We start from the raw sequence: 26,949 nt of genomic DNA, 5'->3' as shown, positions 1-26,949 counted from the left end.
AAAAGCCAGTTAGCTTCATCTTGGTTCATTTCTTCTTCAGAGATTTGTCGAAGTATCCCTTTAACATCGTAATTCAAATCACCAAACTCTTCAAATAGCGTGCTTAACTCCACCATTAATTTGGTTTGAATCACTGTAAAGCTAGTGTCATCACCGTCGTCCATTAATCGCTGTATCTGATTTGTTTTACCTGTTAGCTTAGCCAGCTTGGCCTTCCTTGAGCTAATAGCACGTTGCAGCTTTTCCTCCGTTGCCTTAGCTGTGACTTTCACCACCCGAGCAGCATCCATAACTGTAGCTGTATCTTCGTCTTCTTCCTCCATTCTTTAAGCAAACAAGCTTAAATTAGCTTAATGTGAAACAGTTCAGAGTCTTTAATGATAATCACCGTCCACAAAGTGGCATGGCTAACGGCAAGAAACAGTCTATTTCTCTGGATGGTGTCAGGGTTAGTCCGTTAGCTAACACATGGGACCAGTTATGCTAGTAGCTTCGTCCACATGGAGTGACACAGCACTTTTTATCAGCAGAGCTGAGGATGTCTTTCCTCACAACCACTGTCTCTTGGAGTAATTGTAACTCCTCTTTCCTTGAGGTTCCAAATCCTTCCACAAATGTTCATTAGTCCAAGTGGAGCAGGTTTTCTTACAAATGTGGGGGTTGAAGCTCAACGGTCACCTTGGATTTACTCGTGTGCATTTACTTGAGAAGGAAAAACTTCCACAGGATAAAACAAAAATCTTTATTCCACAGTTTTGTATCAGAATCAGAATGAGAAAGGTGTTTATTGCCAGGTGTAAGGGGTATACACGAGGAATTTTCTTTGGCTTTGTTGGTGCGAGACAAATAGTATAATAACAAAGAAATAGATAAAACGTTAGAATAAAATAAGAATAAAATAAGAATAAAAATGTACAATTTACAAAATAAGCTAAAAAACAAACATGATATAAACAGTGTGCAAACAAAACAATCAGGTATCAGAGGGAGAGAGAGGGATACTGTAGGGGGTGGTATTGAGAGTGTATGAGTATTATCTTCTTACAGGATTATTCAAAGCTAAGTTCTCCTAATTAGCAAACTACTACGGTAAGAAAACCGCGTGGCTCGGTCCTTAACTTGAGCCTCAACTGAACAAACCACTGTTTTTACCTCAATGAGCACCAGAAGCCTGTTTCTCTTAAAGCGACGGTAACCTACTCACCGGTCTAACAGAAAGCTTATATAGTGTTGCCTTTACAAAGTAACACACAAAGATATTACATCAAGATGAATTAAATCAAATGTTCATTAAATTACTTTGAACCTTTTAACATATTAATTACTATGAATTAACTTATTCAATGAAATCACTTATTTATCTCACCTACATAAAATACAGATTGTGCTTATTTATTAAACTAAAACATGTATACTAAACTTGGCTCCCACAATAGGCTTGAGTCGAAGATGGCTGCAACTCCACCTCCTCGGCCGGTGTCTCGAGGAATGTGAGTATTAATATGACTGACATATTCTTCATGACACAGCCAGGTTTCAGTAAGACAAAATAAATCAATGTGATTATCTGATATTAAATAATTTACTAGTAGAGCTTTAGATGAGTCCACATTTAATTCTCCTGTTTTGTTGCTTTATTGCAGTGCTAGTGTTAGATTTTATTAGGTTATTATGTTTAACTCCTCTTCTGTTTACTTTTGATTTAATTAATTTAGGTGGGGCAGACACAGTCTCCGTTAGGTTTGGGGTTAAGCTATGGGTGGGTAACTGCTCTAGTGGAAGCGCAGAGCAGTGTGTAATGGTTAGTGTCCACAGGGGCGTTTTTTATCGCGAGGCGACGCGACGCTTCCCAACATTGGACGCTTGGTGGGCTGTCCCTAGAAACAAGGCACTCGGCTTCTGATTGGACGAACGCTTTCCCGCTGTTGGCTGCTGCTTTAAACCGGAACCAGTATGGAGGCTCGTTTGGAAACTTTCTTCTCTTATTTCACGAAAATAGTTCACCGAAATGTGTTTCTGAAAACATTTGAGGCGAGAAATAATCCATGCAGTTGATGAATCTGTCTTTATTTTGGATCGACAACGTTTATTTTAAAAGATCTTCGGGAGTTTCGAGAGGCGGCGAGTCGCGTCGGACGCCCGTGATTTGCATAAAGTAGCCAGGACTTCAACTTAATGCAAATGAGGAGCGGGCTTCCTGCACGCCTAGTCTCTCGAATCGCGACGCCACGCTACCGGAATGCATTGCGCGGCTGCTTGCATAGACAATGAATGGGGAGCGTGGAAAGCACGGAGCCTGTGGACACGTACCATCAGACTACAGCTCTGCGTCCTGGAAGGACCTCTGGTTTGTCATGGATTTGTTCCACCAACAATCTTGGTCAGATTTCTGGATAAGAGAGCCGCACCATCCAAAGTAGGATGAATGCCGTCTCTCCTAATCAGACCAGGAATTCCCCAGAAAGAGTTCCAATTGTCAATGAAGCCCACATGGTTTGCTGGACACCACCTCGACAGCCAGCTGTGGAATGACTTCATGCGGCTATACATGTCGTCGCTGGTCAAATTGGGGAGGGGACCAGAGAAAACTACGGAGTCCGACATTGTCTTTGCGTATGCACACACCGACTGAACATTAACTTTAGTGACCTCCAATCGACGTAACCGGGTGTCATTACCGCCGACGTGAATAACAATCTTACTGTATTTATGTTTATCCTTAGCCAGCAGTTTCAAAAACGGATTCAATGTCGCCCGCTCTGGCCCCCGGGATGCAATTAACTATGGCAGCTGACTTCGCTAACTTCACGTTCCGCAAAATGGAGCTCCCGATAACCAGAGTTGGTTTCTCAGCGGGTGTGTCGCTGAGAGGGGAATATCTGTTTGAAACGTGAAGTGGTTGGTGGTGAACCGTGGGCTTCAGGGTACGACTATGCGTCCTTCGGACAGTCACCCAGCCTCCCGGCTGCTCGGGGGTTGCCGGGGGACGGCTAGCAGGAGCTAAGCTTGGCCGGTCTGCACCGGCTAGGGGCTGGCTAACTACAGAAGAAGCTGAAGCGCAGAACCGGGCTTCTAACTCACTAACCCTCGCCTCCAATGCAGCGAATGCACTACACCTAATACATGTACCATTAGCTCTAAAGGAGGCAGAGGAATAACTAAACATGAGACACACAGAGCAGGAGAGAGCAGGAGAGGGAGAGAGAACAGGAGAGCAGGAGAGGGAGAGAGAACAGGAGAGGGAGAGAGAACAGGAGAGGGAGAGAGAGAGAGAGCAGGAGAGAGAGAGAGAGCAGGAGAGAGCAGGAGAGAGAGAGAGAGCAGGAGAGAGCAGGAGAGAACAGGAGAGGGAGAGAGAGCAGGAGAGGGAGAGAACAGGAGAGCAGGAGAGAACAGGAGAGCAGGAGAGAGAGCAGGAGAGGGAGAGAACAGGAGAGCAGGAGAGAGCAGGAGAGAGCAGGAGAAGGAGAGAGAACAGGAGAGGGAGAGAGAGCAGGAGAGGGAGAGAACAGGAGAGCAGGAGAAGGAGAAGCCATCGCTAACGGCTAAGCTACTGCTAAGCTGCTGTTATGCTACGGTACGATAGCCCAGCTAGCGTTAGCCGAGCTGAATCTGTGTGGTTAAGTCTCTAAGAGGAGTGAGTTGTGAGTACTTAAGCAGAACTAGTGTAGATATAACTGTAGCGGGTAATTAGCCGCTGTAATGAAGAGTATATAACTATATTGCCCTGGATGTGCTAGAGCAGCTACAGACACAGCAGCACACAGCTATTTCAAGAGTATTCCATAACGAACTCCTGATCTCCCGCGGAGCATCTTCCTGACGTCCGTGAACGCGGACCTGGCTTTGGCCACGGCGGCCGTGTAGTCGGGGAATATGGCGATCGGGCTGCCGTTGTAGCGGAGCTGACCACCGCGGTCCCGGGCCCTCCTCAGGATGTTTTCGGCATCTCCCTCGTTCTGTAGTTTTGCGATGATGACGCGTGGCTTGTCTCCCGGTCTCCTCTGTGTTAGCCCGCGATGTGCGCGCTCCACCCGCACCTCTTTATCCATCTGTAGCACCTCTTTATCCATCTGTAGCACCTCTTTATCCATCTGCAGCACCTCTTTATCCATCTGTAGTACCTCTTTAAGAAGTTTAGAAACCTCCGTAGGTGAGCTTGATCCAGGTTGTTCAGCTACTCCGATGATCCGAATGTTACCTCTTCTCATCCTCCCCTCCATAGCTTCACATTTTACTTTTCTTCCACTTGCTTATTGAGATCTCTGACATATGTTTGCACTGAAACTACCTCGTCCGACCAAGTGCATAGTCCTGCCTCCATCTCTGTTACGTTAGCTTTAACATGCTCGAGATCTGAGCGGAGCACCGCGGTGTTGTTGACTATTTCAGTTTTCAATGCTCTCATTTCCGTCTGTAGCGAGTCAAAAAACTCCGCCAGAGAACTCTTCAGCTGTTCACTCATCACAGCGGTTATGTCCTTTCTTATGGAGGAGAGGATATCCGCTTTCACCGAGGCGATGTCCATGGTCAGTTCAGTTTGGTGCGGGTGAAGCCTGGTCGGTGTTAGTTGAACTCTTCGCCGAGGATGTGTTGGGCCTTGTGGTGGATGAGCCCTCGTACTTATATTTGCGCAGATTAGACGCCATCCACGTCGATTTTACCGACCTTTAACTGCACCTTGGTTAGTTGAGGGTAAAATGAAATGTCGTTTAAATACGAAATTAGTCAGGATTCTGCAGGAGCTCTGAAAAGTACGTCTTACTCCATTTGCGGCTCTTTTCATATTTTTTTAATGACATACTATATATTATGACTTTTAATGACGTAAACTATAACTTTATTTTTGTTATTGCATTCTATACTATGATATAGTCTGGTTACTTATATATAATAGTAACTAACTGGGTATCTGTGGTGGATATAATGTTTGTATTACAGTTTTTCTCCACTGTATGAACACTAAAAATGAAACTGCACACAACTGTGAAAAGTTGAAGCTCATGAATCAACAAAGACTCCCGACTGCTGAACTCTGAACACGATTCACCTGTTTTCACTCAATCAACCAGGACTGACATCTTCAGGATTGTCACTTTTAAAAAGACAAATTGTCCGATGATAGAAAATATATTCTTTTGTTATTTTTATTTATATATCTTTGCAAGAGGGGGTGTAGGGGGTGAAGGGGTGGGATGGTCAGAAGGAGGATGGGGAGAACAATGAGGAGAGAAAGGTCTCCAGAGTCTGGACTTCCAGAGCCATCTTGGCCGTCGTCAATCCGGTGATCAGATCATCCTTTTCCAGGACGACCTGGCTCACCTTCCTGTCCGACTCGTCCTGCAGAGATTTGACCATCAGATTCTTTTGATCAAGTGCAGATTGGAGCTCTCTCTCACAGGTCTCTCTGATCTCCCTGTTCTCCTCCTTCCAAGCTTCACAGGCCTTTTCACACTTTTCAGTCCAGAGCTGTTTGACCATCAGGATCTCATTCTGCTTTTCAAGCAGACTTTGACTGAGGGAGTCGATCACCTTCTGTTTCTCCTGTTCCTTGGTCTGCAGGTCGTTCTGAGCCTGTATCAGGATCTTGTTCTTCTCCAGCTCCCAGCGGGACTCCTTGGCGGCCATCTGCTCCCTCAGGGCAGCGTTTACGGCGGCCAGCTCAGTGTTGTGCTGGTGAGAGTCCTTCAGCTGGTTGCTGGTAGTCTGGAGGAGTTGAACCTGGAGAACAGGGTTTTGCTTGTCCTGTCCTTTGAGGTCCCTCTGGGCATCTTTCCTGATGAGTCTCTCTGACCTGAGAGCCTTCAGGATCTTGTTCTTCTCCTCCTCCCAGCCGGACTCCTCGCCGGCCATCTGCTGCTTCAGAGCAGTGTTTTCGGCGGCCAGCTCAGTGATGTGCTGGTGAGAGTCCTTCAGCTGGTTGCTGGGAGTCTGTTTGACCATCACAATCTCATTCTGCTTTTCAAGAAGACTTTGACTGAGAAGAGTCGGTCACCTCCTGTTTCTCCTGCTCCTTGGTCTGCAGGTCCATCTGAGCCTGTATCCTGAGCCTGATGGCTCTCTGAGCCATCCGGATCTTGTTCTTCTTCAGCTCCCAGCGGGACTCCTTGGCGGCCATCTGCTGCTTCAGGGCAGCGTTTTCGGCGGCCGGCTCAGTGATGTGCTGGTGAGAGTCCTTCAGCTGGTTGCTGGGAGTCTGGAGGAATTGAACCTGGAGGTCAGGGTTGTGCTCATCCTGTCCTGGCTGCACCTCTTCGTTGCATTTTGTAGCTTCTACGCTGCGTAGATGAGCCTCATCCATCCAAGCCTTAGCTCTCACAACAAAGTCCGTGTAGGCATCAGCCTTAGGTAAAAACCAGTTAGCTTCATCTTGGTTCATTTCTTCTTCAGAGATTTGTCGAAGTATCCCTTTAACATCGTAATTCAAATCACCAAACTCTTCAAATAGCGTGCTTAACTCCACCATTAATTTGGTTTGAATCACTGTAAAGCTAGTGTCATCACCGTCGTCCATTAATCGCTGTATCTGATTTGTTTTACCTGTTAGCTTAGCCAGCTTGGCCTTCCTTGAGCTAATAGCACGTTGCAGCTTTTCCTCCGTTGCCTTAGCTGTGACTTTCACCACCCGAGCAGCATCCATAACTGTAGCTGTATCTTCGTCTTCTTCCTCCATTCTTTAAGCAAACAAGCTTAAATTAGCTTAATGTGAAACAGTTCAGAGTGTTTAATGATAATCACCGTCCACAAAGTGGCATGGCTAACGGCAAGAAACAGTCTATTTCTCTGGATGATGTCAGGGTTAGTCCGTTAGCTAACACATGGGACCAGTTATGCTAGTAGCTTCGTCCACATGGAGTGACACAGCACTTTTTATCAGCAGAGCTGAGGATGTCTTTCCTCACAACCACTGTGTCTTGGAGTAATTGTAACTCCTCTTTCCTTGAGGTTCCAAATCCTTCCACAAATGTTCATTAGTCCAAGTGGAGCAGGTTTTCTTACAAATGTGGGGGTTGAAGCTCAACGGTCACCTTGGATTTACTCGTGTGCATTTACTTGAGAAGGAAAAACTTCCACAGGATAAAACAAAAATCTTTATTCCACAGTTTTGTATCAGAATCAGAATGAGAAAGGTGTTTATTGCCAGGTGTAAGGGGTATACACGAGGAATTTTCTTTGGCTTTGTTGGTGCGAGACAAATAGTATAATAACAAAGAAATAGATAAAACGTTAGAATAAAAACAAACATGATATAAACAGTGTGAAAACAAAACAATCAGGTATCAGAGGGAGAGAGAGGGATACTGTAGGGGGTGGTATTGAGAGTGTATGAGTATTATCTTCTTACAGGATTATTCAAAGCTAAGTTCTCCTAATTAGCAAACTACTACGGTAAGAAAACCGCGTGGCTCGGTCCTTAACTTGAGCCTCAACTGAACAAACCACTGTTTTTACCTCAATGAGCACCAGAAGCCTGTTTCTCTTAAAGCGACGGTAACCTACTCACCGGTCTAACAGAAAGCTTATATAGTGTTGCCTTTACAAAGTAACACACAAAGATATTACATCAAGATGAATTAAATCAAATGTTCATTAAATTACTTTGAACATATTAATTACTATGAATTAACTTATTCAATGAAATCACTTATTTATCTCACCTACATAAAATACAGATTGTGCTTATTTATTAAACTAAAACATGTATACTAAACTTGGCTCCCACAATAGGCTTGAGTCGAAGATGGCTGCAACTCCACCTCCTCGGCCGGTGTCTCGAGGAATGTGAGTATTAATATGACTCGTTTAGGCTGACATATTCTTCATGACACAGCCAGGTTTCAGTAAGACAAAATAAATCAATGTGATTATCTGATATTAAATCATTTACTAGTAGAGCTTTAGATGAGTCCACATTTAATTCTCCTGTTTTGTTGCTTTATTGCAGTGCTAGTGTTAGATTTTATTAGGTTATTATGTTTAACTCCTCTTCTGTTTACTTTTGATTTAATTAATTTAGGTGGGGCAGACACAGTCTCCGTTAGGTTTGGGGTTAAGCTATGGGTGGGTAACTGCTCTAGTGGAAGCGCAGAGCAGTGTGTAATGGTTAGTGTCCACAGGGGCGTTTTTTATCGCGAGGCGACGCGACGCTTCCCAACATTGGACGCTTGGTGGGCTGTCCCTAGAAACAAGGCACTCGGCTTCTGATTGGACGAACGCTTTCCCGCTGTTGGCTGCTGCTTTAAACCGGAACCAGTATGGAGGCTCGTTTGGAAACTTTCTTCTCTTATTTCACGAAAATAGTTCACCGAAATGTGTTTCTGAAAACATTTGAGGCGAGAAATAATCCATGCAGTTGATGAATCTGTCTTTATTTTGGATCGACAACGTTTATTTTAAAAGATCTTCGGGAGTTTCGAGAGGCGGCGAGTCGCGTCGGACGCCCGTGATTTGCATAAAGTAGCCAGGACTTCAACTTTATGCAAATGAGGAGCGGGCTTCCTGCACGCCTAGTCTCTCGAATCGCGACGCCACGCTACTGGAATGCATTGCGCGGCTGCTTGCATAGACAATGAATGGGGAGCGTGGAAAGCACGGAGCCTGTGGACACGTACCATCAGACTACAGCTCTGCGTCCTGGAAGGACCTCTGGTTTGTCATGGATTTGTTCCACCAACAATCTTGGTCAGATTTCTGGATAAGAGAGCCGCACCATCCAAAGTAGGATGAATGCCGTCTCTCCTAATCAGACCAGGAATTCCCCAGAAAGAGTTCCAATTGTCAATGAAGCCCACATGGTTTGCTGGACACCACCTCGACAGCCAGCTGTGGAATGACTTCATGCGGCTATACATGTCGTCACTGGTCAGGTTGGGGAGGGGGCCAGAGAAAACTACGGAGTCCGACATTGTCTTTGCGTATGCACACACCGACTGAACATTAACTTTAGTGACCTCCGATCGACGTAACCGGGTGTCATTACCGCCGACGTGAATAACAATCTTACTGTATTTACGTTTATCCTTAGCCAGCAGTTTCAAAACGGAATCAATGTCGCCCGCTCTGGCCCCCGGGATGCAATTAACTATGGCAGCTGACTTCGCTAACTTCACGTTCCGCAAAATGGAGCTCCCGATAACCAGAGTTGGTTTCTCAGCGGGTGTGTCGCTGAGAGGGGAATATCTGTTAGAAACGTGAAGTGGTTGGTGGTTAACCGTGGGCTTCAGGGTACGACTACGCTTCCTTCGGACAGTCACCCAGCCTCCCGGCTGCTCGGGGGTTGCCGGGGGACGGCTAGCAGGAGCTACGCTTGGCCGGTCTGCACCGGCTAGGGGCTGGCTAACTACAGAAGAAGCTAAAGCTAAAGTGCAGAACCGGGCTTCTAACTCGCTAACCCTCGCCTCCAATGCAGCGAATGCACTACACCTAATACATGTACCATTAGCTCTAAAGGAGGCAGAGGAATAACTAAACATAAGACACACAGAGCAGGAGAGAGCAGGAGAGGGAGAGAGAACAGGAGAGAGAACAGGAGAGCAGGAGAGAGCAGGAGAAGGAGAGAGAGAGAGAACAGGAGAGCAGGAGAGGGAGAGAGCAGGAGAGGGAGAGAGAACAGGAGAGGGAGAGAGCAGGAGAGGGAGAGGGAGAGAGCAGGAGAGGGAGAGAGAACAGGAGAGCAGGAGAGAGAACAGGAGAGGGAGAGAGAGCAGGAGAGGGAGAGAGAGCAGGAGAGGGAGAGAGAACAGGAGAGCAGGAGAAGGAGAGAGAACAGGAGAGCAGGAGAGAGAGCAGGAGAGGGAGAGAGAGCAGGAGAGGGAGAGAGAACAGGAGAGCAGGAGAGAGCAGGAGAAGGAGAGAGAACAGGAGAGCAGGAGAAGGAGAGAGAACAGGAGAAGGAGAGAGAACAGGAGAGGGAGAGAGAGCAGGAGAGGGAGAGAGAGCAGGAGAGCAGGAGAGAGAGCAGGAGAGGGAGAGAGAACAGGAGAGCAGGAGAGAGAACAGGAGAGGGAGAGAGAGCAGGAGAGGGAGAGAGAACAGGAGAGCAGGAGAGAGAACAGGAGAGCAGGAGAGAGAACAGGAGAGCAGGAGAAGGAGAGAGAACAGGAGAAGGAGAGAGAACAGGAGAGGGAGAGAGAGCAGGAGAGGGAGAGAACAGGAGAGCAGGAGAAGGAGAAGCCATCGCTAACGGCTAAGCTACTGCTAAGCTACTGTTATGCTACGATACGATAGCCCAGCTAGCGTTAGCCGAGCTGAATCTGTGTGGTTAAGTCTCTAAGAGGAGTGAGTTGTGAGTACTTAAGCAGAACTAGTGTAGATATAACTGTAGCGGGTAATTAGCCGCTGTAATGAAGAGTATATAACTATATTGCCCTGGATGTGCTAGAGCAGCTACAGACACAGCAGCACACAGCTATTTCAAGAGTATTCCATAACGAACTCCTGATCTCCCGCGGAGCATCTTCCTGACGTCCGTGAACGCGGACCTGGCTTTGGCCACGGCGGCCGTGTAGTCGGGGAATATGGCGATCGGGCTGCCGTTGTAGCGGAGCTGACCACCGCGGTCCCGGTCCCTCCTTAGGATGTTTTCGGCATCTCCCTCGTTCTGTTGGTTTTCGATGATGACGCGTGGCTTGTCTCCCGGTCTCCTCTGTGTTAGCCCGCGATGTGCGCGCTCCACCCGCACCTCTTTATCCATCTGCAGCACCTCTTTATCCATCTGTAGCACCTCTTTATCCATCTGTAGCACCTCTTTATCCATCTGTAGCACCTCTTTAAGAAGTTTAGAAACCTCCGTAGGTGAGCTTGATCCAGGTTGTTCAGCTACTCCGATGATCCGAATGTTACCTCTTCTCATCCTCCCCTCCATATCTTCACATTTTACTTTTCTTCCACTTGCTTATTGAGATCTCTGACATATGTTTGCACTAAAACTACCTCGTCCGACCAAGTGCATAGTCCTGCCTCCATCTCTGTTACGTTAGCTTTAACATGCTCGAGATCTGAGCGGAGCACCGCGGTGTTGTTGGCTATTTCAGTTTTCAATGCTCTCATTTCCGTCTGTAGCAAGTCAAAAAACTCTGCCAGAGAACTCTTCAGCTGTTCACTCATCACAGCGGTTATGTCCTTTCTTATGGAGGAGAGGATATCCGCTTTCACCGAGGCGATGTCCATGGTCAGTTCAGCCGCGGGTGCGGGTGAAGCCTGGTCGGTGTTAGTTGAACTCTTCGCCGAGGATGTGTTGGGCCTTGTGGTGGATGAGCCCTCGTACTTATATTTGCGCAGATTAGACGCCATCCACGTCGATTTTACCGACCTTTAACTGCACCTTGGTTAGTTGAGGGTAAAATTAAATGTCGTTTAAATACGAAATTAGTCAGGATTCTGCAGGAGCTCTGAAAAGTACGTCTTACTCCATTTGCGGCTCTTTTTATATTTTTTTAATGACATACTATATATTATGACTTTTTATGACCTTTTAATGACGTAAACTATAACTTTATTTTTGTTATTGCATTCTATACTATGATATAGTCTGGTTAGTTATATATAATAGTAACTAACTGGGTATCTGTGGTGGATATAATGTTTGTATTACAGTTTTTCTCCACTGTATGAACACTAAAAATGAAACTATGCACACAACTGTGAAAAGTTGAAGCTCATGAATCAACAAAGACTCCCGACTGCTGAACTCTGAACACCATTCACCTGTTTTCACTCAATCAACCAGGACTGACATCTTCAGGATTGTCACTTTTAAAAAGACAAATTGTCCGATGATAGAAAATATATTCTTTTGTTATTTTTATTTATATATCTTTGCAAGAGGGGGTGTAGGGGGTGAAGGGGTGGGATGGTCAGAAGGAGGATGGGGAGAACAATGAGGAGAGAAAGGTCTCCAGAGTCTGGACTTCCAGAGCCATCTTGGCCGTCGTCAATCCGGTGATCAGATCATCCTTTTCCAGGACGACCTGGCTCACCTTCCTGTCCGACTCGTCCTGCAGAGATTTGACCATCAGATTCTTTTGATCAAGTGCAGATTGGAGCTCTCTCTCACAGGTCTCTCTGATCTCCCTGTTCTCCTCCTTCCACGCTTCACAGGCCTTTTCACACTTTTCAGTCCAGAGCTGTTTGACCATCAGGATCTCATTCTGCTTTTCAAGCAGACTTTGACTGAGAGAGTCGGTCACCTCCTGTTTCTCCTGCTCCTTGGTCTGCAGGTCGTTCTGAGCCTGTATCAGGATCTTGTTCTTCTCCAGCTCCCAGCGGGACTCCTTGGCGGCCATCTGCTCCCTCAGGGCAGCGTTTACGGCGGCCAGCTCAGTGTTGTGCTGGTGAGAGTCCTTCAGCTGGTTGCTGGTAGTCTGGAGGAGTTGAACCTGGAGGTCAGGGTTTTGCTTGTCCTGTCCTTTGAGGTCCCTCTGGGCATCTTTCCTGATGAGTCTCTCTGACCTGAGAGCCTTCAGGATCTTGTTCTTCTCCTCCTCCCAGCCGGACTCCTCGCCGGCCATCTGCTGCTTCAGAGCAGTGTTTTCGGCGGCCAGCTCAGTGATGTGCTGGTGAGAGTCCTTCAGCTGGTTGCTGGGAGTCTGTTTGACCATCACAATCTCATTCTGCTTTTCAAGAAGACTTTGACTGAGAGAGTCGGTCACCTCCTGTTTCTCCTGCTCCTTGGTCTGCAGGTCCATCTGAGCCTGTATCCTGAGCCTGATGGCTCTCTGAGCCATCCGGATCTTGTTCTTCTTCAGCTCCCAGCGGGACTCTTTGGCGGCCATCTGCTGCTTCAGGGCAGCGTTTTCGGCGGCCGGCTCAGTGATGTGCTGGTGAGAGTCCTTCAGCTGGTTGCTGGGAGTCTGGAGGAATTGAACCTGGAGGTCAGGGTTGTGCTCCTCCTGTCCTTTGAGGCCCTTCTGGGCTTCTTTCCTGATGAGTCTCTCTGACCTGAGAGCCTTCAGGATCCTCATCTTCTCCTCTTCCCAGCTGGACTCCTTGGCGGCCATCTGCTCCCTCAGGGCAGCGGTTTCAGCGGCATGCTCAAAGTTCTGTTTCTGGACGTCCATCAGGGCTCTCCTGAGATACTGCATCTCCTTGCTGGGAGCCTGCTGGGTAGCGGCTTCAACCAGCTCTTGGTTAAGTGACTGAAAGACACAAATGTAAAAGTTGAGAAAACAGTCCCGTCCTAACGTTGGATCACACAAAGAGACAGTTGAAAGTACTGAAGCCAACTCCATCTGCTTCTAAAGAGCACTGTGAAGCTACTTTTTCTGAAACACACTGATTCAGTTGGTCACAAGAGTCTAGCCAAGTCCAGCCTCACACCACAGAATCACATCTTTCTACTGTTTCCTTTATACTATACACACAGAACACCATTTATACTGTCAATAACTTCAGTTTCAGATCAGTTTTTTGGAGATCAGGTTGATCTAAAATATTTTGGTGGAGCTTAGAATTGAACCACCGACCATCCGATTGGTGGACAACCTGCTCTCCCCTCTGAACCACAGCCGCCCCTGTTGTTAAACCCATTTTAATCACACATCTAGAGGTCAGAGGTCAAGGGACCCCTTTGAAAATGGCCATGACAGTTTTTCCTCGCCAAAATTCAGCACAAGTTTGGAGCGTTATTTAACCTCCTTCATGAGGTAGTATGACATGGTTGGTACCGATGGATTCATCAGGTTTTATAGTTTCATGTGATACCAGCATCTTCACTCTAGCTTTAAAACTGAGCCGCTACAACCTAAAAATCACAAGTTGCGTTAATGCGTTTAAGAAATTAAGGGCGTTAAAATTAATTTGTGTTAATGCGTTACTGTCACGTTAACTTTGACAGCAGATAAAATATATTATTATAAATAATATTTTTTTTATTATAAAGTAAAAGTACCTCTAAATATTATGATGAGTAAATATACTCAAGCTTATTTTCATCTGGACTCAACATCTGGCTCCTCGGTGGGTTCAGCTTCACGCTCTGTGGGGTTCTCAACGTGACCTCTGACCTAATTATTTATTTTATTTATTTTATTTATTTTATTTATTTTATTTATTTTATTTATTTTATTTTAAATGTTGTTTTTAATACTTTTTATAAAAATATTTTTATTTTATTTTTTTTATTCTATATTTATGTTTCTTGTGTATGCACCAAAAGTGAATATGTTACAGAGATGAAAAAAAGTAAAGACTTATTTTTAAATCAACACTTCCTGCTTTCATTTCAAAATAAAAGCCCTCAGGCGTTTTTTCTATAGACAGAATCCCTTCATTTGTTAACACAAGGCTTTTATTCTGAAATATGATCAGTCAGTGCTGTGGAACACGCAGTCACTTTGAGAGCTCCAAGAATTGATAAAGTTTGGGGTTTAAATCAACACTTCCTGCTTTCATTTAGAAATAAAAGCCCTAAAGCAGGTTTTCTTTGCACAGAATTCCTTCATTTGTTAACACGAGGCTTTTACTCTGAAATATGTGCCGGACAGTGATGTGGAACATGCAGTGACTTGGAAAGCATCATAAATGAATACAGTACGGAGTTTTAATTGTGGATTATTACTATTATTTACTAATTACCACACGTTTCTGAACCTTTCTCTGTCTAAAATAAATATAAATCATATTTATCATGAAGTTAAATGGCCATTAAAAGGCAAACTCTATGCAGATAGAAAGGGCTGACAGCAGCAGCAGAAACACAGCTGACATGCAGCCGACACGCAGCCAACACGTGTCTAGTGTGAACACCAGACTCCTGCATCACGCAGCCACCACGTGACGCAGACACCACACGCTCCTGATGCGGGTAGTGTGCCCAAGGCTTTACTAGTTAACTTTAGTACTTTAATGAGAAGAAAACGTTGTTTTATTACTTTAAACTCGATGTTAAAGTTATCCATGATAGAGTTAAATTGTTTCTGGAAGTTGTTGTTTACCAGACGATGAAGGAGGACTTGATTTGATGATTTTTATTCTCAGGTGACTGAATTATCTTTTTCATTTGTTTTTTTTTCATTATTATTTCAAAATGACAGTATCCATAGTAACAGCAGAAAACATTAAAAACATTTACATTCAAAAGAAGCATAGCGAAAACATAAACAAAGAGCTGTGACAAACATAAAAGGACAACAGAAATGAAACAAAACCGATATAAAATTTAAAAAAAACACACAATAAAAATAAATAAATAGATAATAATAAAAAGACCACGTGAGAGTATGACAGTAATTTCACTTAAAAACGTTAAAGATATTGCATACATTCATTATTTTCATTGCTTTTTTTTGTTTTGTGAGGAAGAAGTTGTTGACAGATATAATTCCATTTCTTTCATAAATACAAAGAAATTAGGCTTTTCTTTTTGTAAATTTACACACAATTAAAATAAAATTAATAAGAAAAAATGCATTACTGTCTTTGTCACTGTAACCATAGCAACCAAATATATATATATATATAATATAAAATGTATATATATTTTTTATAAAAATAAAAAAAGGTATCCAGATGGTTGTAATAGTCTTTGGAGATTGTAGAAGTTGTATGTCACACTGTTTCATTATTATATTTCTATTATATTTCTATATTCAGTGGTGGAAAAGTAAGTACATTACTCAAGTATACAAGTTTGTATTTCCATTATTTTTTTTTTATTAATTTGTTCTTCAGTTCTTTGTCTGTTTTCTTTTCGTAGCTTTTGTGAATTTACCCTCGGGGCTCAATTAAGTCTTATCTTACATAGAAATATGAATCCATAACAACTAATTAATCTCAATCCCAGCTATGTAGGTCCTGTAAATGTTGTCTTGGATTGTTTTCACTCAGATCATCTTTGTGATTCATGCGTATAATTTATTCTGCTGTCTAGAAAAGTAAGAGGATTATTAATAATCTAAGCAGTGGGTGGGCAGCACCTTCAGTCATCATCTTCTGCTCCATCTATTCAACAGGAAACCAGTTCTTCAGAGCCATCTGGTGGTGACACCAGCTGACACAGATCAAGAGTTGGCTGGTCCAGTGTTTGACTGCCTCAAGCTGCCATGATGAGCATGGCTCCACCATGTGGTTAGTATGTGAACGTGGATAAATTTGTTGTCTCATCGGCTAAAATACTTAATCACAATTAATCACAAATTAATCGCACATTTTGTATCTGTTCTAAATGTACCTTAAAGGGAGATTAGTCCAGTATTTAATCATCTTATCAACATGGGAGTGGACAAATATGCTGCTTTATGTAAATGTATGGATATATATATTATTGTAAATCAATTAACAACACAAAACAATAACAGATATTGATCCAGAAACCCTCACAGGTACTGCATTTAGCATCAAACAATATGCTCCAATCATAACATGGCAAACTGCAGCCCAACAGGCAACAACAGCTGTCAGTGTGTCAGTGTGCTGACTTGACTATGACTTGCCCCAAACTGCATGTGATTATCATAAAGTGGGCATGTCTGTAAAGGGGAGACTCGTGGGTACCCATTTTTTGGTAATTTTTCGGGCTTTTCTTCTGCCTTTTTTTCGGACATTCTTCGGTTATTTTTCGGATATTTTACAGTCATTTTTCTGACCTTTTTAGGACCTTTTTTCTGAAATTTTTTGGACTTTTCTTTTGTCTTTCTTCCGCCTTTTTCGGTCAGTTTTTGGATATTTTTCGGTCATTTTCATATAATACCAGTATCTCGCCAAAATTTTGCGCAAGTTTGGAGCGTTATTTAACCTCCTTCACGACAAGCTAGTATGACATGCTTGTTACCGATGGATTCATCAGGGTTTTTCTAGTTTAAAATAAGCCCGCTACAACCTAAAAATCGCAAGTTGCTTTAAAGAAATTAGTGGCGTTAAAACAAATTTGCGTTAACACGTTATTATCCCGTTAACTTTGACAGCCCTACTACTGGAAATACTAAAATACAGTTCATCCATCCATATGTTCAGTTCAGTTCAAATATCTCAACATTGTTCTTAATTACAGTTCTGGAGTGAATTTACTGAGTTACCTTCCACCACTCGTTATCCTCAATGATTTTCTCAAGATAGAAACCTGAGGAAAATGTGAATAGATGTGAACTGAACTGATCACACTCTACACCGTCTACCCAACCCCCTAACACACACACACACACACACACACACACACACACACACACACACAAAGTGACACTCCAGCGGCGTCCAGTATCCAGTACTCAGATCGTCTATACAGTCATTGAGAGCAGTTTGTCTGTGTTTAGTTTCAGCGTTTTGCTCTATAGATTACAAACAGAACATTGTTGAAAGAGCGTTTTATGCTGAGTTAGGGTACTTTACTTTGACTTTATAAAAATACTCCGGCAACTTCTTGATTTGGGTTTTTCTCAGCTTCGTCTTTCACGTCAGGTAAGACATAAACATTTATAACGCTCTTCATTGCAATGTGAGTTTGACTTGTTTCTGTTTTATACTTGTTTTGATTTGGAAAAAGTCTGTCAGGTTTAATCTGGCTGACTGATACTGTCGTCTTTGAGGATGTATTTTCAACTCACATTTAGTGATTTGCTCATTTGAACTACTGAAATAGACTGGCTATAATATGAGAATCATTAGAGGACATCGTTTACGTAATCATGCTTGAGGAAAGTGTCAGGATGGATTGAGGGAAGTGCAAAGCTTTGAATAGATAATAAAATAAGAAATATGTACAAATATATGCATCAAACAAAATATAAGTTTAAATTAGTTAACATAAAGTGTTAAATGTTTTTGTTTCTTTCCAAGGAGAGACATTCATTGTGTGATTGTTGGCTCTGAGTAGCTAGTCAGCACCGACTGCAAAAAATTAGACAGTTTTGAGTTTCATTGTGCTGCGAGTGTGCATCCCTTAACATTTTATTGACAAGAGGATGTTGGCCTAATTCCCGAGCCGGGGGCTAGACCAAGTGATTGCTTGTTCCCCTTCGCTGGTGAGCGTCAGTCGGCTGGGCGTGTAACCACGGGGCATGGTTGTGCTCAGCCCGGGAAATCAACGCAGGGTCAATGCACCCTCGTTGGAGTTCGTCCAGTAATACAAGACTTACCTCCGTGTAGCTGTGTGTTTATCTAACTAGACACGTTTCCATTAAGGCTGTCAAAGTTAACGCCATAATAACACGGAAAATTTGTTTTATCGGCACTAATTTCTTTAACGCACCATGTCATACTATCTTATCGTGTAGGAGGTTAAATAACGCTCCAAAACTACGCTAAATTTTGGCGAGGAAAAACTGTCATGGTCATTTCCAAAGGGGTCCCTTGACCTCTGACCTCCAGATGTGTGAATGTAAATGGGTTCTATGGGTACCCACGAGTCTCCCCTTTACAGACATGCCCACTTTATGATAATCACATGCAGTTTGGGGCAAGTCATAGTCAAGTCAGCACACTGACACACTGACAGCTGTTGTTGCCTGTTGGGCTGCAGTTTGCCATGTTATGATTGGAGCATATTGTTTTATGCTAAATGCAGTACCTGTGAGGGTTTCTGGATCAATATCTGTCATTGATTTGTGTTTATTGATTTACAATAATTAATATATACATACATTTACATAAAGCAGCATATTTGTCCACTCCCATGTTGATAAGAGTATTAAATACTTGATAAATCTCCCTTTAAGGTTCATTTTGAACAGATAAAACGTGCGATTAATTTGCGTTTAATTGTGATTAACTATGCGATAAATTCCTTGACTTGTGTACGATACATGGACTGACCATAAATGGACAAAAGCGCTTGACAGATTTCTGTAATATATAATGAATGCCATGTTTAAGAATAAGGTAGTTCTTAACACCTTGCATCCTTGGATCTGTGGCTATATGTCTTGGACATTTATGTGGAGAGAGAAGCAGAGCTGATATCTGGCCAACCTTGTCTCCTAGGCAACCATTCTGTTTTCCCTCAGCAGTTACACGTAAACATCATTTTGAGGGGGCTCGGTTGACCTGACAGATTTGGTCAGGTTTGGTAATCCAGGTTTGGTAATCCCCAAACATGCAGGGAAAGTTTACTTTGAAAAGAAGCTTCTGCACACTTCCTCCTGAAGCCCTTTATTTTCTGATATCATTAACTACATTTGAAACTGTTCAATACAACCGAATACTTCTCATTACTCCATGTGTGTGTGCATGGTTGTGCCCATGAGTGTGTGTGTGTGTGCATGACTGCACTCATGTGACTGTCCTTCACAGTCAGTGATCAGGCTTCAGGGACTAGTAAGCAATCAGAAATGACATCTATTGATCAGCCTAGAAAACTCCACGAAATCAAGCTTTAGGCGAGGCAAGTTTATTTATAAAGAACATTTCAGCAACAAGGCGATTCAAAGCGTCAACGGTGCAAAAGAAACACATCATAAAACGACATTTAAATACAATTAAAAACAGTCATTAAAGAGCAAAGAGAATACAAAATCAAAACGAGCTGCAATGGAATAAGACAAAATACAAGAATAAAAGCCACAGTCACCGTGAGGAATCAAATACTTGATCTAATAGAAGGCAGCGGGGGAAACATTCGCCATCAGGAACACTGTGTACAGATAACATCTGCAAGAATATGTGGGAAGATTATTTGAGCAGAGAAACATGAGAAATGTTCATAGTTCTTAGTTTTTCTTTGCTTTAAGAGTTTAGTGTGTGAGAATATGATCTATCATGCATACGATTATATTTAACAGTAAAATATGAGACTATTTTTTACCAAATGACTGAGAGCACAAAGCAGGGCTTAAAGGGACTGTTTGTAACTTTTTAAGCGTATAAATGTACCGGGTCGGGACATATGCGCGTTCGCGTGTGGCCGCCGTCCCCGCTCCTCTGCCTGCCTGCCTTCACTCAGACAGAGCGCGCATTCTCACGTTCTCGCTCCACCTCTAGACGTGAACGCGCGCTCACTCCACACTGCAGAAGAGTTAGTTTAGCTCTGAGAATATCTAGTGAATGCACAGTGGACGTTTGTGCAGAAATAACTGCTGCAGCTCCTCCAGACCAACAGAGGTTTCCCGTGTCTTGTGAAGTGACGGGACTCTGCAGAGAGAAACCTTGTCGTCTCGTTACCGACCGGGTGCCGGTGTCTTCCTGTTCACTCCGGCTGCGGGCGGAGGGAGACGAGTTTCTCGCTGCGGAGCCCCGCTGCCTCAGCCTGTGCTGAGAAGCAAACACAGTATCAGCATTGATTCATGCAGAGACCTTCGTCTGGTCAGCTAACATTACTGCCAAGCAGCTGAAATATAGAGTGATATTGTGCTTTTAGCTGACGTGTGTCTCCTCACTGTGTTGAGCGATGCTCGTTCATGTCTAATTAGAGCTAGCAAGCGCGATCCCGACGCTGACTTTAGTTGACTTAACGGCCACAGGTGTCGCTGTTAAGAAGCATTTCTGAAAGTTACAAATAGTCCCTTTAATAAGTGTCTGATTAAGTTAGTTGTTCCAAATGTTTTACGGTTGTTCCGCCACGACTTATTTTGGACTTGTGGCAAATTGCAGCGTTATGTCTTCTTCACTCACACTGAAGAACGACAACGATGTGTGTGTGACGTTACAAACTGCACCGCTGTGTGCCGACGTAAAACAATCATGTCAACCCAATTGACTTTGGTGGCAAGTAGATTTCTGACCTACTTGCCCAACCGGGCAAGTGAAATAAACCATTCACGTTGAATCCTGACAAAGTCCAGCTGCAGTTTGGAGGGAATGCTGGGAATTCCCAGTTGTTTCCGTTGGTTTCCAGCTTTGTTTGAGCTACCGTCTGGTCCTGAAGGGCAGCTGGGGTTTTCCATTGAGTTTTCCTCTCGTCATCCATCGATCTGTTGAGGTTTGTCGTGGCACATGTGTTGCCATGTGGCCCAGCAGCTCACATACGTACAATAAGAGTCACTGTAAGTCCAGGAGGATTCCCTGACCTTAACAAACAGAGGAGGCGATGGACAGTGAAGTGTGATGTGTTATGGTTTAGTTCAGGTTTGTACGGGTGGAGAACCAAAGAAAGAACAAGGATAATCATCATCTCTCCTTTCTTTTCTTCTCTTTCCACCAGCGTCCATCTTTCCTCAGTAAACCTCTCACTCTCTCACTCCTTGTTTCAGGATGGATCATCATGACTTGCAGCGAGGGAGAAGTAGAGGTCACAGACGCTACGATGATGATGAAGGTGAGAAAACCGCTAAGCTAGGTTTATGCTCGCAGTATTGTCCCCGGCGTGAGGGTACGCGAGCCAAAAATGACGTCATCACGTATTGTACGTAAAGCATGAAGGTTCAGCAAGTTGTCATGACGTTTGGTCTACTTGGCTTTTCAGGCATGACAAGCTTAAATTAAGAAGTAAAATAACAAATAAGTACTTTTTACTTTTAAAATAAAGGCTGTCAAAGTTAACACAATTTAACGCGTTAACGCAACTTGCGATTTTACAATCGTAGATTTTAGGCTTTCACAACCTTCCACAAGCCGTTCCTGTATTGATCCGGCTCTTCCATGTTCTCCCTCTGTCTCTTTGTCTGTCTGTCTGTCTCTCAGAGGCCCAGCCGGTCTACATCGGCGTTCCAGTTTCCCACAGACGGAAGAAGCGCAGACATCATTCCTACGGCAGCGACCCCGACCGTGACTCACGGCACTCGCACTACGATCACCACACACACCGTGAACGTGAACACTCGCACCGCGAATACTACCACGACAGAGAGGAGCACTACGACGATGACGAGGGCAGCGCAGAGCGTCACGAGCACGCCGACCCCTCATCAGGTTAGAAGCTACATATCTGTTAGAAGATGTGCGTCTCATGATGTCATTGTGTAATATCCTGAACTCAGTATAATAAATAACAGGCTAATAGTAATGATTTAATAATAATCATTTGTTTAGCTTTGTTTTACAAGGAAAAAACACACAAAGGAAAAGAAAACAAACAACACAAACACAGCAAAAATTAAAGTTAAATATTAAAGAAATATTAGAATAAATGACAGGAGTAATATGGTAAAACCTCCGTTGTATAAAAGCCATAAAGTCAAAATATAACCGGTTACAGGACTTCATTACCTTCAGTTTTTGTGACTACTACTTCAACGCATTAATGTTCGGTCAGCCTGTAGCGTCCGTCCAAACTCTGACTAACTACTGATCAGATCTCTAGAGACTCTAGAGATTCAGTCCAGACTGAAATATCTCAACATCTGTTGGATGGATTGTGATGACATTTTGTTCAGATGTTCCTGATCCTCAGACAATGAATCCTCGGTGAGCCTCTGACTTTTCCTCTAGCGCCACCATGAGGTTGACATTTGTGGTTTTTAGTGAAATATCTCAACAACTATTTAGACCAGTGGTCTCAAACTCAATTTACCTGGGGGCCGCTGGAGGCAGAGTCTGGGTGAGGCTGGGCCGCATCAGGTATTCCACAAAAAAAGCTTTGTTAAAAAAAACAACAATCTTCTCAAACGTCATTATTAACAGTTCTTTAACTTGAATGGGTTCTTCTGAACATGAACTGTCCTGAACATTAATGGAACATTGAAGAACATGAACGGTTCTTCTGAACATGGCCTCTATTGCGTCTCCCACTTTTCCTGAAATTGTCTGTGCTCGTCACCAACCTTTCTCTTCACTGCAGGCTTTGAAAAAGACAAGATATATATTCATTCCACTTGGTGTCACTCCGCAATAAAGTTGTGCCTGCTGTGTTTGTGTTGCTCTGCAATTACACCACCAAACCGCTAGTTGGCGGCGGCGTCTCTATGAGTTTCCTTCTTCTTCTTGTACTACAAACAGAAACTGAGGGAGTTGGAGCTAATAACTGTTGAACCACAGAACTTTTACTGATATTACTGCAACGCCGAAAAGAGAAAATATATCTGAGTGGATTTGTGTGAACAAACATTGAAAAGATGGAGGCAGAGAGAAGTAGAACTTGGTCCTGGCCGCTCAGCATCGCTGAGAGACTGGACCAATCACAGCTGTTGCGGTCTGCGTCGCCGCGACGTGTAGTTACATTTCTGGAGAGGTGCACGTCAGGCTACGGCGTCGATTCAACGCAGAAGTATAAATCAAGCTTTAATCGAGTTTATGCGATGTTACACGGGCGCCGCCATAGTTGTTGTGAAATGTTTCTCTGCTTGCATCAAGCCCGGCCGATTGCCCGCCCCCGGGAGCCATATACCCCGCTGTGATTGGTAGGTTCGTTCAGCTCGGGCTCGCGCAACAAAGGGACCTTCCACGGCAAACTGCCATTCACATAAAACTCGCGGGCCGACGGCGCCTGGTTAGCTCAGTTGGTAGAGCGGGCGCCCATGTAACAAGACTTGGTCCTGACCGCGGCAGCCCGGGTTCGAATCCGGCCTGTGGCCCTTTCCGCATCCACTCTCTCTCTCCCCCCTTTCCAAGACTCTATCCACTGTCCTGTCAATAAAAATGAAAAAATGCCCCCAAAAAAAACTTTATAAAAAACTTTATAAAAAAAAAAAAAATTTGCGGGCCGCACTAACATTAAACTTTCATATCAAGGTGGGGGCCACAAAATATCGTCTTGCGGGCCGCAATTGGCCCGCAGGCCGCGAGTTTGAGACCCCTGATTTAGACGGATTGCCATGAAATTTGCTTCAGACATTTATGTCTCCTTCAGGATAATTACAATACATTTAATGTAGATCTAACTGGAAGTCCTTAGAAGTGTATGATTCAACTTTTTCCCATGGTCTAATGTTAAAAAAAGTTAAAGGGACTATTTGTAACTTTCAGAAATGTCTTGTTAACAGCGACACCTGTAGCCGTTAAGTCAACTAAAGTCAGCGTCCTGTTGCTGGCGCTTGTGCTCGCTCTACATAGACATGAAGGAGCATCGCTCAAAACAGTGAGGAGACACACGTCAGCTAAAAGCACAATATCACTCTATATTTCAGCTGCTTGGCAGTAATGTTAGCTGTCCAGACCAAGGTCTCTCCATGAATCAATGCTGATCCTAGTGTTGGCTTTTCCTGCCTCAGTCTCCCGACCGCGGCCGGAGGGAACGGGGGAGACGCCGGAGTTTTGGTGGGAGACGATAACGTTTCTCTCTGCGGCGCCCCGTCACTTCACAAGACACGGGAAACCTCTGTTGGTCTGGAGGAGCTGCAGCAGTTATTTCTGCACAAAGGTCCACTGATCATTCACTAGATATTTTCAGAGCGAGCGCGCATATGCGAGCGTGCATGTGTCCCGACCCGGTACATTTATACGCTTAGAAAGTTACAAACAGTCCCTTTAACAAAAATAGCAATAAATCGTAATATTGAATCGCAATACATATCGAATCGGCACCCAAGTATCATGATAGTAAAGAATCGGGAGATTGGTGTATCGTCCCAGCACTACTCTCGTATAGTAAAACTTGTTCTGCAGGTAAGTTGATGTCAAAATGTGTCGCAAACGTTATTAGGTAGCTGGTTACGGTAAACAATCTCTGAAAGTTATCTTCTCTGCACAAAAAAACAACTGTTGATTCTGCACTGCTGAGAGATCAGTTGTGGGTACACTTACCACAGAAACATCAGTTTGTCACGGTCAGCCGTGTTTTTTATTTACGTTTGGCGAAATGCTCTTGGAGATCGGGAGTTGGAAATGTCAACCGGGGAAATTCGGACTTCAGAGTTGTCTGGGAACGCAGCATTAGGTGGTGAACTTCTTATCATGTTAGCATTGTCACTGTGTTTAAGTAGAGCCTCAGCGAGCTGCTAGCATGGCAGCAGACTCTCATGATACGTGTCCACAGGGGCGTTTTTTATAACGAGGGGACACGACGCTTCCCAGCATTGGACGCTTGGTGTGCTGTCCCTAGAAACAAGGCACTCGGCTCCTGATTGGACGAACGCTTTCCCGCCGTGGGCTGCTGCTCCCAGCTTTCAAACCGGAACCAGTATGGAGGCTCGTTTGGAAACTTTCTTCTCTTATTTCACGTAAATAGTTCACTGAAATGTGTTTCTGAAAACATTTGAGGTGAGAAATAATCCACGCAGTTGCTGAATCCGTCTTTATTTTAGATCAACAACGTTTATTTAAAAAGATTATCGGGAGTTTCGAGAGGCGGCGAGTCGCGTCGGACGCCCGTGATTGCATAAAGTAGATGAGCCCTCAACTTTATGCAAATAAGGAGCGGGCGTCGTGACGCCTAGTCTCTCGAATCGCGACACCACGCTACCAGAATGTATTGCGCGGCTGCTTACATAGACAATTTATGGGGGGTGTGGAAAGCACGGAGCCTGTGGACACGTACCATTAGCCTTGTTACTAAACTTTACCTACTGCAGGTTTAAAGACGATTTAATTCAAATGAATAAATGAAACCCATCAATGTACTGCACACAGTAGAGAGAGGCATAAGCCCAGGCCTGAGCTGTGCTGTTGGGTCGATGTGATGAGGTCGAAGCTGCCAGGGCATGTAGGTGATGAATATTTTGCAGCATGGTCGCTGTTCCCAAAGGGCCATGAAGTCTGAAGCCTGTAAGCTGATTAGAGCTGAGCAACTCCAAGCTGTGTGTGCATGTATATGTGTGTGTGTGTGTGTGTTATTTGGGGCTACTGTGAGTGTTTAGTGTGTGTGGTATGCTTTGTATTTTTGCCGATTCCTGTCAAGATTCATACCAAGTGTTTACACCGAATACAGGAGCTGAGGTGGATAGTTAGAGGCACTGAGGCAGGGCTGATGCAGAAAGTAGAAGTTATGTAGGTGAGGATGTCCTTGCTGTTTTTGGAGTGTGTTTGTCTGAGTGTGTGTGCTTGGACTTCTGGGAGGAGAGTACTAGAGGGACCTGTGGTGTGTGTCAACCCTCTTAAAGCCTCCGGCTCTTTGCTGCTTTCACTGGATTTCTGCCGCAGCTTAGAGAAGACCTTTTTTTTCCGACTGACCACTCAGAGCGACCGCACACCAAATCATACATGGAATAATTGAAACTGAAATTGAACTGTCTGTAGAATTTATCTCAAAGAAGTCAGCGTCGAAGCAGCAAAGTGGTGAAACGAGCAGAAAGGACGTATGTGAGAAGGAGTGAGAGTGTTTTACTTCTCTTCCACTCATGGTGGAGAGCTGAGGACACTCGGCCTCAACAAGAGGACAGGAAGCTAGACGCCAGAGCAAACCTGAGGATCTCTCTCCAGCTGGGTCTAACTGTCTCTGGTGGTCAGAGGATCCAGTGAGCAGGCAGGACCCTGGTCTGTCTTTTCCCTCCATTATGGCCTCCAGCTGGACCCTACCTGGCTCCCAAATAGGTAAAGATGGCATAAGGGATGTCACGAGAACCGATACTTCGGTACCAAGTCAATACTCAAATTCTGAAAACGTGACAATACTTGTTTTTCTACTGTACCACAGGTACTGTAGGTACTGGGGCAGGGCTCCAGACTAATCCTGCATTCACACCAAGAGCGAAACAAACTTTTCACACAGCATGATTACATACAAAGTCAATGCAAAGAGACAAATAGCCTCTCAGCGTTGAGATTCTCCTCCTGTCGACACTGACGTCCTGACGTTGTTGAATCAGAGACGGAGGACAAACTTGTGGTCGTACCCAGAGCTACGATAGTACATCATATCTGTACAGAGACCGGATCAAACTCTGTGTAGAAACCACAGACTGTCTCTGGTAGAAACAACAACGTCGCTGCCGTATTGATGCCTAGATGACTGTATGTTGAGGGTTGTTGCATAGCCTGGCACTGATCCATCCAAACTCCATTCAGAAAACAAGCATTTTAAAAGTTGCTTGTCGTCTTGCGGACAGACCTGACAAAGCATGAATTCAGACTTTTTACAAATTTGCATCATTAAGTTGTTATTTCGGCATCCTTTTGGTCCGTTTATTAATATTAAATCACAGCACAATGTGTTTATTTTGGGTTCATACCACAGTAGCGACGTGTGGCTTGCTAGATACAGTCTGTGCAATG

At 44.2% G+C, this 26,949-nt stretch overlaps 1 protein-coding gene across 8 annotated transcripts in view; it reads left to right on the top strand.

Moving 5' to 3' along the window:
- Positions 1–26,949, top strand: part of slc4a5b (solute carrier family 4 member 5b) — a 69,626-nt gene that overhangs the window by 7,608 nt on the left and 35,069 nt on the right. For 7 of the 8 annotated variants that reach the window (XR_012591706.1, XR_012591707.1, XR_012591708.1 and 4 more), the window contains exons 2-4: positions 15,951–16,065; positions 21,117–21,181; positions 21,547–21,774. Coding sequence is in view for 2 of the 8 variants with exons in the window: in XM_074618417.1 (XP_074474518.1) it covers positions 16,061–16,065; positions 21,117–21,181; positions 21,547–21,774 (298 nt within the window). In the remaining 6 variants the exon portion in view is untranslated. Of the gene's footprint in view, positions 1–15,950; positions 16,066–21,116; positions 21,182–21,546; positions 21,775–25,766; positions 26,269–26,949 lie in introns of those variants that run through there. The other variant, XR_012591709.1, reaches the window with a different exon arrangement.

Source organism: Sebastes fasciatus, chromosome 19 (genome assembly GCF_043250625.1).
Source record: "Sebastes fasciatus isolate fSebFas1 chromosome 19, fSebFas1.pri, whole genome shotgun sequence".
NCBI lineage: Eukaryota > Metazoa > Chordata > Actinopteri > Perciformes > Sebastidae > Sebastes > Sebastes fasciatus.
This window is presented reverse-complemented; position numbering and strand designations above follow the sequence as displayed.